The sequence below is a fragment of the Lutjanus erythropterus genome, chromosome 5 (assembly GCF_056507025.1).
Source record: "Lutjanus erythropterus isolate fLutEry1 chromosome 5, fLutEry1.hap2, whole genome shotgun sequence".
NCBI lineage: Eukaryota > Metazoa > Chordata > Actinopteri > Lutjaniformes > Lutjanidae > Lutjanus > Lutjanus erythropterus.
This window is the reverse complement of record NC_139321.1, coordinates 9,221,947-9,240,222: the sequence shown is the minus strand read 5'-3', so window position 1 is coordinate 9,240,222 and position 18,276 is coordinate 9,221,947. Positions and strand designations below refer to the sequence as shown.

General features: G+C 42.1%; 1 protein-coding gene across 1 annotated transcript in view; it reads right to left on the bottom strand.

Annotated features, from left to right (window-relative positions):
• tenm1 (teneurin transmembrane protein 1) overlaps window positions 1-18,276 on the bottom strand; it is a 259,840-nt gene that overhangs the window by 225,716 nt on the left and 15,848 nt on the right. The window contains exons 2-3 of the mRNA XM_084718704.1: window positions 8,912-9,184; window positions 3,188-3,511 (exon numbers count right to left, since the gene is read on the bottom strand). Coding sequence (XP_084574830.1) covers window positions 3,188-3,511; window positions 8,912-9,128 — 541 coding nt within the window. The 5' untranslated portion in view covers window positions 9,129-9,184. The remainder of the gene's footprint in view (window positions 1-3,187; window positions 3,512-8,911; window positions 9,185-18,276) is intronic.

The following is an 18,276-nucleotide window of genomic DNA, read 5'->3' as shown; positions in this document are numbered from 1 at the left end:
TCTCCTCTGTTCTAACGGTGCACTGTCGTCAATTCAGGGTGTTGATGTTTGCCAGAGTTTGTCAGCAGGTCTGACTGGTGCTCGAGAATGCCTACAGCCTCCCTCAAGGGAGGTGTCACAGTTGGACATGCACCCCACCACCACCCCACACGCGCGTGCACACACACACACACACGCACGCACGCACGCACGCACGCACGCACGCACGCACGCACGCACGCACGCACGCACACACAAAAGAGAATAAAGACAGACGTCTGTGCAAACGTGGCTTCACACATAAACTAAATCTCTTTCTCCTTTACTCTTTCTTAATCTGTCGCTCCCCCTCTCTCTTATTTTTCTCACACACAAATCCACACGCACACAGACAAACACATACACACTGACTAAATTGACTTGTCAGCTTCAATCAGACCAGGAACAAAAGGATTCCTGCCAGTTTGAAGCTGACATCATTAATGGGTTTGGGAGGGGGCGCGCTCTGAAGACAAAGGGAGTGCAAGGTCGGGCCGACTTAAAATGCACTTTCATTTTGGCAGGGACGTTAGCTTTTTGATTTCAGCCCCTTTACGCCAACATCTTTTTGCGAGTGTCTCTAACTTTCATTATCACTGGGAACAGAGGGGCGTGTGAGACTTTGTTGTGCTGATGGAGAGAAATGTGACATCCATAATGCATTTCCTATTAGAGGATGCCACGCATGGACACACCTGGCCACGTGTCAGAAGGAGATGGACAGGGAGAGGATGAGAATAAATGGGGTGGTGGAGGTGGAGAGGGGGAGAGAGAGGTTGCCAAGTAAATTATACCACTGCAAAAAAGGAAACACAGAGAGCGGGGTGATGCTTGAGCGAAAGGAAGAACATGTTCTTGAGAGAGATTGTGTCAAGGTTTGGAGAGCCATAGAACATACTGTACTGTTCAGTCCTTCATGTGACATATGAAATCCACACATAAACCCGCTTTCCTGGTGCATTGAAGCAGCGAAGCCAAATGCTTTGAACATTTAAATCCTCTCCTCTCACTTCTGTGACTTCATCCATCCTCATTTGCTTCTGTTTCCTCTGCCGCATGCCCATCTGCCTCACTCCCTTTTGGCGGCTTTCGTTCTGACCCTGGATAAAGATGGAGTCCCTCATCTCAAATGGTAATAACTTTGGTCCATATGCACACAGCCATCACAAATTGATTACTGTGTAATGCTGCAAGCACTCCCACTCCCTCTCACTCTCACTCTCGCCTCTTCCATCTTGTGATTTTGCACAAGGCTGACTCCATGTCCAATCCGGCCGTCATTAAACAGCACCCCTGGGTGAAACCCAAACATAAACAAGCACATCCTAAACCCCTTCCTCGCATGATCCCTCTCCTCCCCTGTCTTAGCCCTCTCCTTCTCCCACCATCTTTGTGTAATGCTCACTCGAAACTGGCTTCTCCTTCACCTGTTTTACCCTCAACCACTCATTCCCTTTTATTCTCATTCTAATTATACCATTACATTACCATTTCTATTCTCTCATTAGCATTTTTCGCTCTCCCTGTCTCTTATTCTTCCCCTGTTTTTTTCCCTTCTCCCTCTCTTTCTCTATCACCCTTCCTTTTCTCAGCCGTTGAATGCGTTCCACCTTTTTTGCGGCACATAAACAGACAGTGCCCTTGGGGATGGGTTGGAGAGCTCTGTCTTTGTTTGTGTGCACCTCTAACTAACTCTCCATCTGCGGGGAGCCAAGCCAAGCCCAGCAGTGCAAGACAGATAGCTGGCACCATCCCAGACTCTTCACTAGTTGGCCCCATATCCTCACCCCCGCCTCTCAACTTCTTCCTTCCTTCCAGGCTGGAGTTCTCCCACAGAGGCAGTTGGCAGCTGCCCTCAGGCAGCCAGTCAGGTACCGTAGACGTCCGACCTCGACAATTCCTTTTTCCTCGAAGCCTTAAACCCAAATCTGCCTCAGCTTCCGATGGATATTCAATCCTCTCGGAGCCATATGCTCTGGATGTTCATCACCGGACTTTCCTCAGGCTCCATCCCTAGTCAACCCCAGGTTCACCTTCAATACGAGCTCACTTCAGAGACTAAATAACCAATAGCACATTTTCTGTATTTAGTCACATCAAAGAGCTTTCAAAGAGAGAGGAACTTATGCATTAGCATTAGTTCAAAAACTGAGTTTCAATCACGTAATTGCCCAAGGCTGTAACTTAAAACTTGAAAAGAGTTTTAATTTTGTATGTTATTTTTTCTTTGCATTAGTTGCTGCAAAGTTTCTTTTCTGAATAATATGAGACTGTAAGGATGTGATGTGAAATACAGTCAGAGTGAAAAAACAAAACTGCAGGACATGATGCGTGATACTCACATGCATGCAAATCAATCATCAAAGGCGCCCTCTTTTCCACTAAAATTTTTAGGCAGATGCTATTAACATCCAGGTGTCAGTAGCAAAAAATGCTATTTTCATGCATGGTGGAATAGCAAATGGTGTTATTTTTACCGGGTTGTATATAGCCTAGCATGGCAAAGAGAAGTTCCCAGGTGTTTGTAGCCAAGATTCCTATTTGCACCTGGGGTGTAAATAGCCGCATTGTTCATTAACACCCGTAGATCCAAAGCCAAAGCAAATTGTTTAAGCTACTGTCTAACCAAACTGTGAAAATAATAGAATTTTTAAAAAGGCAGATGTTATTTGCACCCGGGCTGGAATAGCTTATGTGCCTACTTGCATCCAGGGTGGAATAGTCAGTGTGGCTTTACACCCGAGTATATATAGCCTAGCATGGCAGTGACAAGCACCCATGTGTCTGTAGTCAACAATGCCATTTGCAGCCACATTGGCTCCGGGCCTCCTGACAGAGACAAACCATGATCTTTCTGTAAACTTAACCAAGTAATTTTGCTGCCTAAACCTGACCAAGCTGCAACTGAAAACTGAAAATAAATTGAAACTGATAATAAATAAAATTGTGACTAACGGGTACAAATAGTTGTCTGTGCTGGGACTCAAACCCTGCTCCTGCACAGAAATGCCCTGTGCTTTACCCATTCAACCACCACAGTGTCTTATCAACAGTGAATTTGTTGCTTTTTATAGCTACAATAAGGGGGCTGGGTAAGAAGGAAGGATCCCATGTTTATCCCTTTTCATCCAGGTACAAACAGACATTATGAGAAGAATATTTCACTCACCATTGTCCGGCTCAGACTTCCTGTCATGCTCAGTGTCAGTCAGAGAGAGGGCGGAGTTGGCACGGCTCGTGAGGCAGGAGCTCTGCTCGGACTTCAGGCCGCGCATCCACATGTGCTGCAGGCCGTGATTAGGAGAGGGGTCCACCTCCGGCTCAGTGTCCACGTCCGAGCCCACGCCCAGGGAGTAGCCACGGCCGTGGACGTGAGCGGCCGGTCCGGAGCACAGCGCTTCCTCTTCTTCCTCCTGGTGCTGCTGCTGCTGCTGCTGTTGGTGGATGTGGAAGTCGGGGCTCCTCATCTGACCAGCCTTACAGAAGTCTAAATCTAGAGGAGGTGCAGAAACATGCAGATTGAGATCATATAGACAGCAGAACCGTAAAGCCTCTAATACCGGCATGTGTTTATTTGCTTCAGCAACTAAGCTGACCAGGTGTTTGTTAGAGACAGGCATTTACAAGCCAAACACCGAACACCTCCCAAATTATGTCAAGAGACAGGCTGTTATTTGAGCAAGCATTTATTAAGTTTCGCAGCAGAAGTCCACATCAAAATGCCACCCTCGATTTTTCTTAACCATTTGCAGTGAAGCTATATCCTGTTCAGGCAGCCTGATGTGTGTTATCGAGCTTGAGATGTATTGAACTGCTGCTCAAACAGAGCACTGATCTCATCTATATTCTCCTTGGTGGGGTGAAGAGATCAGATAAAGATCAAACCTTATTAATATTGACTCAGACTGAGGGAAAAATTGAGCCTCATATGCTTTCAGGTATTAGAACGCCCTCCAATCCCAAGCATCAACCTGTTATCTGAGAACATCAGATATACTGTGTTAGTCCTCTGGTTACACTTCAATTCAATTCAATTCAATTGAGCTCTACTTTTTTCTCTGCAGAGGCAGTTGAGTAAATTTTCTACCTCACCACCTGACTTTTCTGTTTAGAATGTACAAGTGGAAGTGATGGAAGTGATGGCATAAATTGAAATCCATACAGACACTACTGTAGCCTGGAAGCATATAGACTCCACTGAGAAGTCAGGAGAAAGAAAAAGACTTCCCCTCCTTCTCATTTAGTGCACTTAATATGTGTGTTAGGTCAGGTCCTTTGAACACAAACCACAGTGTTTCAATAAAAGCCACAGTCCTGTTGACCACTCCATTGACCAGCGAGGTGTCCTGCTGTGCCTGTTTGATGGGGTCAAGACCAACTGTGGCTCACACACTGTTCTGCTGGAATTAAACCAGCGCAAGATTGGTCACCACTACACACTACTGTTTAGCTCAAATTGGCTGCAAGAGGGCAATTCAGGAGCAAATAGGCTATTTCCCCGTAGCAGCAAACATGGATTGACTGTACGCTGAAAAGCCGTCTGACCATTTTGTTCCGAATCAAATTTACAATACAAGAAAAGATTTTAGCCGATGATTAGAGGAAAGATCTTTTTTTTTTTTTGACTAACTGCCCATTTCCTGCCATTATTGTCAGCCGCTCCAGACTCACTTCAGGAAAATGTATATATTTAGCACTACTCTCAACCAGCGTTGTGAGCACTTGTCATAAACAAAAATCAGAATAGCTGCCAAAACAGTCTGGGTCATAATTTCAGTGTCTGCAGTCTTGGATGTAATGGAGGATAAACACAGATAAATTCTGTTCAATCAGTGGTGTAATTTCCACTTGGTGGCGTTGGCCTCGTGAAAGCTTGATTATCAAGTGGGCAAAGCAGACTACTGCCTCAGGGGCCGAAACTTACGGGGGCTCCTGAAACTATACTGGAGCTTATTTCCATTGAGACTTTCTGCCATACCGTGCTGCGCTGATTTGCATTTGCGAATGCCTGACTCGCCTCCGAGAGGGTTGCAATGACGTCTCCTTCACTGTGGCCACCCTGTGCCAACCTCCTAAAACAAGCATGTGTTGTGAGAACCAACTCATGTGTGCACAAGAGCACAGAGAAAGGCGTTTTTAAAAAATCTCTGTTCTCAGCTCGCAGTACTGTTGTAGCTTCTAACCGAATCTCTGTGGATTAAAGCTTAGTTTCTCTCCTGCATCTTTGTAACAGAGGCTTTTATTGCGAAGATTTAAAGAAAATAAATTGCTTATCTGCCACTTTTACAGTTGCTCGATTCAAGCTAAGCTCGTCTTCTGTTAAAAGACAAACCCTCATGCGGGTAGCTCTGTTGTAATGGAGATCTAAATCCCTGCTGTGCTGCGCTGACATGTCAAACTGAGTCAAGCCAATTCAGCACATGGAAAAGGGGTACAGATTGTAGCTCGTGCTACTTAATTTGTTTGGTGTTGTTCGGAAAGGTGCAACACCGAAGCAAAAACATGAACTGAAATAATAAGGCCTTTAAGACTGTATTATGTAAGGGATAATGTACACTGAGTGGGTCGTTATTGTGAAATAAATTCCAACAGTATATTGTCCAGCTAATAATAATTGGCACAAAACAGTGATTCAAAAATGATTTTACTGCTTCATTGAAGTGCACCCGTAGCAACATATAATATTATCATATATTATATTATATTATATCATATTATATTATATAACATAGCAACAAGTTATTCATAGCAACGGTCTGCTATCCAGAAACGAAGCATTTAGCGAAGCCGTGAAATAGTAAGGCCATGTACTGAAAATGGTCTTTTTATTATAGACTTCTATTATTTCAGTTTTCATGAGTTGAATTTTCCTAAATGAATCAATCATCACCTGCAAATCCCAGGCCAGGTATAATTCTTAAATGGGACAAACCGACTAATTTTTCCTCCTGGATAGTTCCTCACTTTTCAAATTCTACTTTGCCGATGCAGTTGGATTCACTCACTTTAATGTCTTTAAACACTGTCATCTTGCTGTCCAGCTACCGAACTGCACACAAGAGAAATTGTGAGACGTTAAAAATGTTGACACACTCTAAGACGCCTTTAATTATTTTTGCACACTCTTAGTAATAAGCCAACAACATTTTTTGCCCTGAGTTTCATCTCTCATACAACATTTAGGGTTCTCTAGCCTGTGACTGGTGGAGTTTGTTGGAGCCATAAGCAGCCTGAGAGGAAGAACTGACAGGATTCTAGGTCAAAAAAAAAAAAAACAATTTCGTCTGTATGTTTTTCAGGTAAAATAATTCAACCTTGCCATAATTCTCCTAAAAAGACACAGGAATTAAACGTCAATCAGTCAGCACAGGATGATGTTCTTTGGAGAAAAAAATGCACGTAAAATATTCAATTAATCATCTACTAATTAATTAACTAATATATTGACATAAAATGTCATATGTTTGTTGAACTGCCATCATTTTAGAAAACATCATAATTAATTTAATCATAAAATGTTACATGATTAATATAAATGACATTCACACACAGTAGTTGCATTTTTTCTTTACTCTCTACTTTTTTGTGTCACCATCACATCTGAAACTAAAAAGTCCAAACATACTCAAATGATTAGCCTCCTGTGAGGCTTTAACATCTAAATAGTTTAACCACTCATACTGTGATTCAGTTTTGTTTTTGAAAACAAAATGTTGAAAGGCGTGAATGAATTAATTTGAGTTAATTAATAAGCAAACAAAAACTAATTACTGTGGTCAGCTCTCTCACGCGCTGAAGAGCGAAGAGGTGACATGGGATGAAATGGAAGGAGAGAAAATTCGTAATATCCGGGAAAATAAACAGATGGGAGAAGAGGGGGAAGGAGGAGAAGGGAGGAGAGGAGGGGGCAAGATGTGGCGGTTTAAGAAGATGAAGGAAAATGTGAGGAACATGGGAGGGAAATTATGGGAGAAACAAATTGGCTGATCTTTGTCAGGAACAGCGTAATCCATTAAAAACGTCACTGGAGGCAATGTCCCCCCTTAACAGTTGGTTACTTAGGTAGGGTATACTATATATAACTCTGTTGCCCAAAGATGAACAGATGTGCTTCGCAGAACCGGCTGCCATTGACATTTCAAAGGCTGCTTTGGGGGGTCTTCTGCACCTTACCATATGACACTGATGGCAGGCGATGTTGTTTGTTATGGAAACAGAGAGGGTGAGTAACTGTTGAAAAAGGCAAGTGCTCTTTGACTCACCACAATGTGCTGTGGAAGTCATCGGAGCTACATGATGATAGCTAATGGCCATCGATGGCGCGCTGCATGGCGGACAATACGACAAAATCCATACAAGGTGGCATTCAGATCATGAAATCCCTGGAGCGGTCTCCTTGTCAGAAGTTGTAACCGCTATGAATGGCTAATGTTGCTTGTTAGCATGGTGGGTAGATCTTGTAGAGTAGCGGGAGGTTGGGGTTGGCGGAAAGAGTATCTATTGATCACTATGAACCCTGCACAGCGGCGTGCTCCTGATGAGGTGCGGCTTCTCTCTTAACACCACACATGACCTGCATAAAGGCCATCCATCACAGCACGCGCTGGCCCATTTCTCCTCCTGTCACCGGCAGGGAAGAATTTTTCGGTGTGTACGTGTCAACGTACGTCTCTATGTGTGCCTATGTCCGCCAGTGTCTGTATCTGTGAGTGTGTGTGTAATGAAGGGTGGTTTTCCACCCCAGGTGAGGCCAGGGAGGTTTGGGGTTGACCTAGTTTAGCTGTGGGAGAGAAATATCACCTCCGTGGAGAAGAGGTAATTGGCTGCCTCCGACTGTCCTTCTGGCTCATTGTGGGCTGTAATAGGTAATTCACATAGGTCCTTTTAAAGACCTCAGTGTGTGTGCGTGTGTTTGTGTGGGCACGGGTGTGTGTCTACACTTTTAGAAATAAGAGTTCCAACAGGGTTCTAGCTAGAACATTGAAGTTCTACCCAGGACTGTTTGCTTCTGAAGAACCCTTCTTCAAGGAAAGTGTTTGTCCAGACACTTTTGGAAGAAAGAGTTCTTCAAGGATTGTTGAAATCTATGAAGACTTCTTATGTCAAGGGTTTGTCTAGGGTTTTTTGTACTGCAATATAAAAGGTTCTTGGTAGAACCTCCAGGATGGGTTGTAGATAAAACCCCTGGGATGTCAAAAGGTTCTTAGTAGAACCCCCTTTGCAGGTTCTAGATAAAACCTTTGGAATATGAAAAGATTCTTGGTAGAATCCCCTGAATGTGTTTTACATAAAATCATCATAAGGTTCTTGGGAGAACCCCCTATGTAGGTTCTATATAAAGCTCTGAGAATATAAAAAGGTTCTTGGTGGAACTCCATGGGCGTGTACTGGATAAAACCCTTGAAATATAAATAGATTCTCAGTAGACCCCCTGTAGAGTAAAAGATTTTGAATAAAACCTACCTTGGTGGGTTAACGACAAAAGTTTTTTGTAGAAACCCCTTTTTGGGTTCTAGATAAAACCCCTAGGAATATGAAAAGATTCTCAAGAGAACACCCTGGGGTTCTTGTTAACACCCACAGAAGGCAGAAAGGTTCCGGACAGAACCCCCAGAGAGGGATTTGGGCGCAGTCATTACATAATAAGGTTCTCTGTAGAACCTTTCATAGAGGTTCTGGGTGAGACCTTCCGCAGATGGTTCTGGGTATGTGTTAGAAATCTCTAAAAGCGTTACACGTGGAACCTTTATGAAAGATTCTACCAGGAGCCAAAAAGAGTTCTCATATGAGGGACGAGCCTGAGAACCCTTATTTCTAAGAGTGTACCGTGTTTGTGTTCATATGCGGTTTGTGTGTAAGTACATGCAGACTGTGAGTGCCCTGAGCGTGCTACCTGGCTGGGCTTGGCTGTAGTTGCTCTGTCTCTCCCGGTGCGAACCGAGGGTGAGGCGCAGCTCGTGCGTGTAGTCAGGCAAGGTTTCGCGTGAGGTGTAGGAGCGGTGGTGGGCGCGTCCGTCCTCGCTCTCGTCAGACGAGCTGGTGTAGGACATCTCCATCTCATGGCGCCCCTTCGACAACGGCTGGTAGGGTTTACTGTCCATCTCCTCCATGGCTTGTAGGGGCTCCGCTTAGTCACTCAGCACAGCCACAGCACAGAGCACAGAGTCTGGAGGTGAGAGACGTGGAAGGGAAGCGGGTAAAGGTAAAGCGAGGAAGGCAGGAAAGGACAGCAGGGAGGAAGAGGGATGAGCCAGTGGAGGAAAATGAAAGGAAACAGGGGATTGAACAGACAGGGTAGAGAAGAAAAATAGCACAAGAAGTCTGTTATTGAACACAGCAGAACAATACTGCAACATCTGCTCATTCCAATTACAGCAGACATTCATAAACAGTATTTGGCTCCTTTCATATTTCACACCAAAGGTTAGTTCCAAATCAATACACTCAGAAGGGACCGCGATGGTGGCCATTATGTCCGGATGTGTTTGAAGAGAAATTGGCCAAAATCAAGCACGGCTCTCTGTTCTGTCAGTTGTGGTTCCCGTTTTCTCTCTTTTCTCTGTTTATCTCTCTTCTACAGACGACCATTGACAAGTTGCGGATAAATCAACAAATTTGTAGCTGAGCCCCACGTCTGTCACTCTCATTAAACACCGTGACTCACCAGATTCTAAAGTAATGATGAAACACTATTAGACACCAGTCTTTCCAGTGTCATTGCCCTTCCGAACGGAGTAACGATAAATCAGCTCTTGTGGAGGCTCTACTCCGCTCAGGCTCTCTCTTGTTCTTCTCTCAACCACATCAAAATCTGCTTCTGATAACGTCCGGCACAATATGCTTATGTCGCCATAACTAATGATTGATTGGGACAACGATTAGAGCACAGAAGAAGTGATTAGAAAATACTTCATTCATATTAGTTCTCTTTCACCGTGCCCCGCCTGAGGCCTTTCCAGCCTATTTCCTGCAGATATAAAGCTTCTAAATGGAGCTTGAGAGGGTCATTGCTCATAGAGACAAAGTGCTATGGTATTGACCTCTTCAGGGAGTCCTGTAGTCCATATATCAAAGCCATTAGAGCGTGCCTGCTCAATACCTCAGAGATCTGCAGCACAGGGTGATCACCACTAGTCTGATACAAGTTTACAGCTGACCTTTCTACCACCGCAGTAATGCTTTTATTCCACCTGAAAGACTCCTTCCCCTGGCCTCGCGCTCACCCTCCTCATTCCCGCCATGCAAGCACACGCACGGGCCGCACACACACACAAACCACCCGCTGACCCCTGACAGCAAACAGTCAAAAAATGGGCCACATTCATCCCACACACACCTTCACCCCCTGCAGACATTATCACACACTCTGTGAAACAAAAGTGCTAACTTCAACCATATAAGGTTCTTTGGCTTGTCCCCATAGAAGAATCCTTTCTGACTCCTGGTAGAACATTTTATATATACCTCTGTCTAGAGGTTATACTATCTTTGAAAAGTCCTATGAGAGGTTCCACCCAGAACACTCTCTGGGGGTTCTATTCAGAACCTCTCCACCTTCTAAGGCTGAGTTGCACCGACAAGGACGGATTTTTAAACCCCATTCACAATCACAGTTTAACTTTAAATTATGTTGCGCCAAACTCTGAAACTAGCTTAAAAGAAGGATTAGACTTAAACGTCTCTTTAACCTTCAGTGTTCAAATCCAGATTAAATTTAATTCTGTTGCACCAAAACCTTAAACTCTGATCTGAAATGTAATCTGTATTAATTTCAAACTTACAAATCAGGAGGTTTAACCTTTTAAACAGCTGCCCTTCTTAAGATGGATTGAGGACAATAATCAACTTCCTCAAAGACAGTTAAGGGACAGACTCAACCCACTTGAGTTTTACGATGCATCTCTTTTTTTCTTTTGCTCAAGTTGATAATTTGGCCAACAGGTTTTTTTTCTCAAAGGAGACATTAGAGTTTATCTACCGAACCATGAGTAGGCTAACTATTTTTTTTAGCTAGCAAACAGTATAATAGTTTGTCAACTTTGAAGCTAGCTAAAAATATGTTCTTTTGCTCTTTTTAGCTAGATAGCAAACACTGATGTTGCCGTCACTTTTTTTAAGGAATATAGAGCAGCCAAAATTATGTATTTCTATTACTTATTTTTATTTAAAATTTATTCTTTATTTATCTATTTTAATTTGGGTAGGCAAGCATCTCCATATTGATTAAGCTCTTCCATTTTGGTTTGCATTTCTTAACTTGGATTTATTAAACTGAGAATAGTTTTTAATTGTGCAACAGAGCTCTGCTAAATTTTAAATCTGGATTTACATTATTCTGAAGCTAGTTTCACGAAACTGATTTGAACTAATCTTAGATTAAATTAATATTTGTTGGTGCAACACAGTCCAAGGGTGCTACCAAGAACCCACCCAGTTTGTTCTACCAAGGACTCTTTTATATTCCAAGGGTTTCAGCAAGAACCAACCCAGGGCGTTCAACCAAGAAACGTTTAACTTATGATCCTTTTTTTTGTCTACGAAGAACCATATTCTTCTACAACTGAGGAAAAACTATCTATTGAATTTTATGTGGTGGTCATCCATCATTTTAACAAAATGTAAAATTGGGAAAACATCTTTGAACAGCCATGCTTGCAACAATCCTTCAAGAACTCCAAGGGTTCCTTGGATGAAAAGATTCTTAATGGAACCCCTAGTCTTAAACAGAACTCTTGGTGAACCCTTTCCTCAAAAAACATCCTTCAGATGCAAATGGTTCTTGGTAGAACCTCAGCCCTTCAGGCGGCGCCGTTCTGAAACCCTTACGAGTGCAGCTCAGACGATCTTGTCTCTCCTTCCATCCAGCTCTTGTGTTTTCTTTTCAACCATAACACAAAGCACAACAATACCTTCAAAACACATAACCACATTTTGCCTCCAATTAGCCACGCCGTAGCATACTGTAAGCTCCCACGACTCTCTCACACACACACACACTTGAGTTTCCCCTGCAATCACGATGCCTTTCACTTTGATTGGCAGGAGTTATTGCTGGGAATCAAAGCCCGCTATTATCTCAGCTGCCCTGTCAGAATGGGATTGACTGGTGTCACCTTCTCTCTGGTACGGCGAGGAGCGAGTATACATTACCCTGTGAGCTCTGAGCTTGCTGCAGGCACTGACTGCTGTCTGTCTCTACAGAGGCTCTCTGTCCCGTTTTATGTCTGTCACACGCTTACATGCAAGAATGAAAGCATGCAATCCTGCACACGGGCACTCCATCTTGTTCCCCCGTCGTGTGTGCACATACACAGACCGTCTGGTGAACATTTTGCTTCGTACATGTACTCCTGCTTGTATATTGACATGTGCAATGTGAAATACTGTCTGGTTTCTCTCCTGGTTAATCCCTCTCCCCTCTTTCACTCATCTTTCAACATCCCTCGCTCTTGCACCAGTCCAGCTCTCCTCCTTCCCTCTCATCCTCGCTCTTCTTCCCCTACCTTACACGCTTTCCAGCCTGCATCTTGTCCTCCGAGGCCCCTGCATTTAGAGAAGTAAGCCTGCTGGCGGGGGTTATTCTCGCTAATTCTAGCCCACAGTGGGGTGCCCATTAGGGGGTTTGATTCTTGGTTTTGATGTCAAAACCTGGAGGTTGTTTCCTAGAGCCAAGCTCACTTCAAACAGACACACAGGCGTTCTGTAGGACAAGTCAGCATGTGCCACCTGAGTGCAACACCAGCCTTGATTTGCGATTGAGGAATAGCCACCTTGGGGCACAGCAGGCGCAAAAAAGCTCGCTATGGGCTACTATTCAAGGAAAACACACATGGATGGCCTCAGAAAAAAAGGTCTGAGGTTGTTGGAATAATTAGCACCATGCTAGAGTTAATTTTTAACACAGGAATCTTCAAAACCTTCGCTACGAGATTTGTATCATCCCCCTCATCATTTTTTAATGTCCGTGTAGAGCAGTGAACCGCAGGGTGCACTGAGGGATCCCTCACTGAAGCTTACTAAGTGCTTAACTGATTGCATCACTATACTGTCTGCCAGTGATGAACAACTGATCTTAATCATCTCCATGCAAGACCAAAGAATGTAAAATTCATAACCTCAATAATTTATGCATGCACTACCTACTGCGTTAACCACAGTACAGTACTGTGTATGCTCTCAAAGCGACACTTATTTATTGATAAACTATTCACACAAAATAGGGGAGATTGGGAAGGGTTTTAACACCGGGTTAGCTGTAACTCCGTCACATTTACCAATCAGAAACATGAGCGGTGATATCATAAAAATCTGACACTCCCATTTCTTTTTCATTGTGAAAATGAAGTTGCAGAAACTCGTTATTTCAAGCTAAATGTCTTCACTATTTCTTTTTTAGATTTGATTCATTTAAAAGACTGCTAAGTAAATGCAATTTCTGTAATGTTTTAACAATTTATTGACTTGCATTTGCCTTTTGTTTTTGCGGTCTCTTAAATGAAACGTTAATGTTCTTTTAACGTTTTGTTATTTCTCTGCTCCTGTAAAGGACTTCGAATTGTCTTGTGTCTGAGTAGTGTTACATAAACAAAGTTGCCTTGTCTAAATTCATTCCTAAATTCATTAAAGTAAAAGTGTATAATAAAGAAAACCTTAACTTTCATTTAAAAAAGCATTGAACTGTCAAGCACCCAAATAATAGCAAATCAGGTTCACTGCTGACTCACTAATTTGGTTTCTAAAACTCACAGATTCAAGTGTTATTGTCACTTTAAATAATCAACTTTATTCTAAACTGTTTGTTCTTTATTTTTCTATAAGGACCTTTCTTTTACCTGTCACTTTTACATCCACCCCCAGTAGTGGGGTAAGTTGTAACGACAGAACTCTGTTTAACATTAACTCACATAACCTCTGACTGTGTAGATGCTGACCCTTTAAAATTAAATTATTTGGTTTAACTTTAAAAAATAAAGTTTATCTCAGGGCTGCCTTAAAATTTTAAGTTGACTGAATTTTAAAATCAATGATTCCAAACAAACTCTTACAGTCAAATAATCTATGTATAAAAACTACTATGTTTTCTTCACACTATAAAAAAGGGTATTACAGAGTTTTAATTCAAACACTGTATAATGGGAAGTCTAGTAATTTGCTCATCATGCTCTTCTAGAAACTTAATTTAACAACAATAATAATAATGATTAACTTGAATAATTAAAACTTGTATATGTACATTAAGTTAATCAGAAAAGATTAGTTGATTCCACCAAATTATTGTATGATCTTTTACAGTGCAACTGAGTTTTATTTGTAATAGACAAAGACGGGCATCAGGTACCAAAGTTTGAGAGATTTAGCATCAACAACCACTGAGAAACTGATGCTCAAAGTGTTACTACCATCCCTGGTCTCCCCTACAACATTGTTTTTCAAAAGAAAAGTCGTAATGATCCAGTTAATTCGAGACACATCACATTTGAGTTTGTTTAGCACTACGAATGGATTAACAGCGAGTGGCTGTATGCAGTGACAATGTATGTATATGTTATTGTGTGATTTTATTTCTAATTTAATTCTAATCTATAATTCATCAGTGTGTAATGAACTCTTCACCGCTTGGTTTAAAATTAATACAAAGTGACAACACTGAGTGAAACACATGCATTGCATTACATCGTTACCCTCCTCCTTGCCTGCTAACCCTTTTCTTTCAGTCTCTTATCGCTCTCTCTTTCGCACAAACACACGGGAGTGATAATCCACGGCTACACAGTTGCAATAATATCTAATGGGACTCTTCACCCACTTGATCCCTCTCCCATCCATCCATTTGCTCGAACAGTGCAACCACAGGCCAGTGGGCTGTTTGTGCAAATCTGCTTATAGAAGTGATAGAGGCTCACATACACAGTTGCTTTTAAACAGGATTTGCGCTCAGAGTCATCTCCAGAGGGGCGGGGTCGCTAAGATGTCCAACAACAGCAAACAACGACACAAACAGCACGGTCGAGAGATCGCCAACGCATACGGGCAAGGACCATGAGGACGAGTCAAAACCGATTTACGCTCCGCAATCTCAAACGAATGTGGCGGAATCATGACAAACGGGAAGAGAGAGCATGCAAAATGGGAAAAAAAAAAAAAAAAAGAGAAAGGGAGGGAGCGGATTGGGGCCAGGCAGCTGCAGAGAAATTGAGTTTCACATTGGTAAATAAACAAGGAGGATGGGGAGAGCAGAGTGCCATCCAACAATATTAGCTCCTCAGATTATTGATACAGTATAGTTCCGCGATTACAAATACATTTCCACCATGCGGAGAGGCTCTTATTTTCATAACGGCCCGGAGACCCCCAGTGAGTCAGCAGCTACTATCTTTGTTAGCTCTGGCCTTTGCACATTTCCAAGAAGGTTGTTTGCATAGAGGCGAGCTAATCCCGCTCACTAAACACACCGCGCGAGCCACAGGAATGACGATGAGGAACCTTGAGATATATATTTGAGCTTGACCTACACTGGATTTTCTGGGGCCAATGCTGATATCGATATTAGGGAGTTATTCTTTACTTATATTGATTGCACTGCTTTGTTAAATACTTGATTCTGATTGGTCGGTTACAGCATTCTAAGGTGTTTTATTTCTGCAAGCACTATTTTTGAATTATTTATTCTGTTTGTGGCTCTTCAAACAAAGTCAGGCCAGGGAACGACAGACTATTGCTATGTATTTGGCTTTTAACCAGAACTGAGAAACATGATTTTTCCTGATGACTTTTAAGGCCCTTAATGGCTCCGCCCCTTCGTATATCACGGACCTGTTAGTGCCCCACACGCCAGGACTTACCTTGAGGTCCTCGGGGAGAGGTCTGTCGTCTGCTCCACAGGACCGGCTGAAAACTAAAGGGGACAGAGCGTTTTCAGTCAGGGCCCCGAGGCGCTGGGACAATCTGCCCGAGGAAATCTGGTTGGCCGAGTCAGTGATGTCTTTTAAAGCCCTTCTTAAAACATACTTTTTATCGGAGAGTTTTAACTGTTTTGAACTTTTTTCTTTCTTTCTTTTTTTTTTAAGGTTCTTGCCATTTTATACTAAATTATTTTTGCTGTTTTATGTGACTTTCAAACCTGCCTGTTTTATTTTTCTGCCCTTTGTGAAACACTTTGTAATGTCAATTTTGAAAAGTTCTCTATAAATAAAGATTATTATCACTAGTATTATTATTAAAGATTACTACTAGGGAAAAAAGCATAATCATAATTTTGGACTTAGATTTATTTAGGAAAAGAAAATTTGCATATAATGTATGCATAAACAACAGTTATTAAACAGCTTTGTTAAATACTTGATTCTGATTGGTCGACAGTGATTGGTTACAGCATTCTTAGGCCTCTGTAAAAAGAACGGATTATTGCTATGTACACAGTTCTGATCATAGACTCTGGAGGAGCAATCAGATCAATCAAACTAGTAAAATAATTATTAAATGAATATTCTGTATCAAATTATGGATATGTTAAAGTAAGTAGCCGCGTAATAAATGGGTTGTTGTTGTGAAATAAACCCATTCAAGGTAATTCAGGTCTGCACCACCCTGTCTGGGCTTATTTCGCCATAATGACCCAGTTAGTGTATATTATTCTTTACATATAACATCTAAAATGACTTCAGCACACTGAAACAGTAACCTTTCAATGATAATTATAAGTAAAGGATAATGTACAGTGAGTGGTTCATTATAGAAAAATTAACCAAACAGGGTGATGCAGGAGCCAAACGCAAAGCAGAGGGGTGCTGGATCACAATAACACATAAATACATTACGCGACTACTTATTAAAAATGATTGTATTCATTTCAAATGATTTTATTGCTCTTCCAGACTCTATGATCAACTGCCTGCATAGCAATGGTCTGTTCTCCATAGCAACAGTCTGCTTTTGAGAAACAACAGACCTTAGAACGCTGCAACTGACTCATCAGATATCAAATGTTTAACAAAGCCACATAATAAATGACTATCGAATAGGGCTGGGCAAAGTCTATTTAACTATTTAACTGGCAAATGACTATGTCCACAGTGAAAAATCATAATGATGTATTTATATTACTTGCTTCAGCTGAAATAATTCAAAATTAATTAAAAAAAACAAATAAATACATTTTAGAAAATAATAATTCTGATTTTTGCACCTTAAAACATGCTTTCACTGGGCAGTAAGTAGTGTGATTAAATAAGCTGTTTTTCCTTTACTCAATCACCTGCAAGTAGGTCTGTGGGGACGGTTTTAAATCATGATGTTATAATGGTAGAGGGCTCAGCGGTCGATGACTGTCATACATCGCTATGGACAATAGTGCTGGTCATTGGCCAAACCCTATGTCTAAAAACAAAACAAAAAATGTATCAACTTGACCTACGAAAAAAAATAAAATGCTGCCTATAATAAAAGTCTGCATTATGTTCTGTAAAAATCTCATATAAAATCAAAATAAACAATAAATAATGCACGCCAAAACAAATAAAGACTGATTAAGCTGAGTTAGGCTGACCAATATATCAGTCTGGCTCTAAAATATATACGTCCTGAGGCATAAAATGCAAACTTGTCAACGCAGATGTTCCGTAGTGAAGTCATGACAAACCCGGTGTTGTTTGCAGGTTTGCATTTTGTCTACCATTATGACGGCTTAATCATCAGAAGGAATGGAGTCGCAGTCTGTTGCTGCAAATGCAGATCCAGGCTACAGGTCCTACGGGAGTAAACAGTGAGCTGTCAGAGAGGGATGCCTCTCCTGGAGTGTGTATCTGTGTCTACGTGTGTGTGTGTCTGAGAAAGATTGGGGGGGATTGGGATTAAAAAATCTATCTGTTCTCCTCGTTAGCATCACCGCAGCTCCTCAGGCATTATGACGGGGACACCTCAGATGAGAGGCCCTGAAGGACCCACAGGACCCTGTTATACCTAAACCACCCGAAACACAACAAAACAGCACACCGCCCACTGGGAGCCCTCAGCGCCTGCCGAGAGCAGGGAGGGAGGGATGAATGGAGAACGAGGATGAAGAGAGTGATGGATAGATAATGAGAGATGGAGAGATTTCACAGTGAAAATGGGGAGAATTGAAGGATAGAGAGATTGCCAAGTGAGACATGGAGTGATAGAGGGTTTTAATTAGTGGATAAGGGCCGGCTATCTGTGGGCGGCGGCAGCACTCTCGTCACGTAGTTGTGCTTTCATAGCTGACCAAGCCTGAAATCTCTT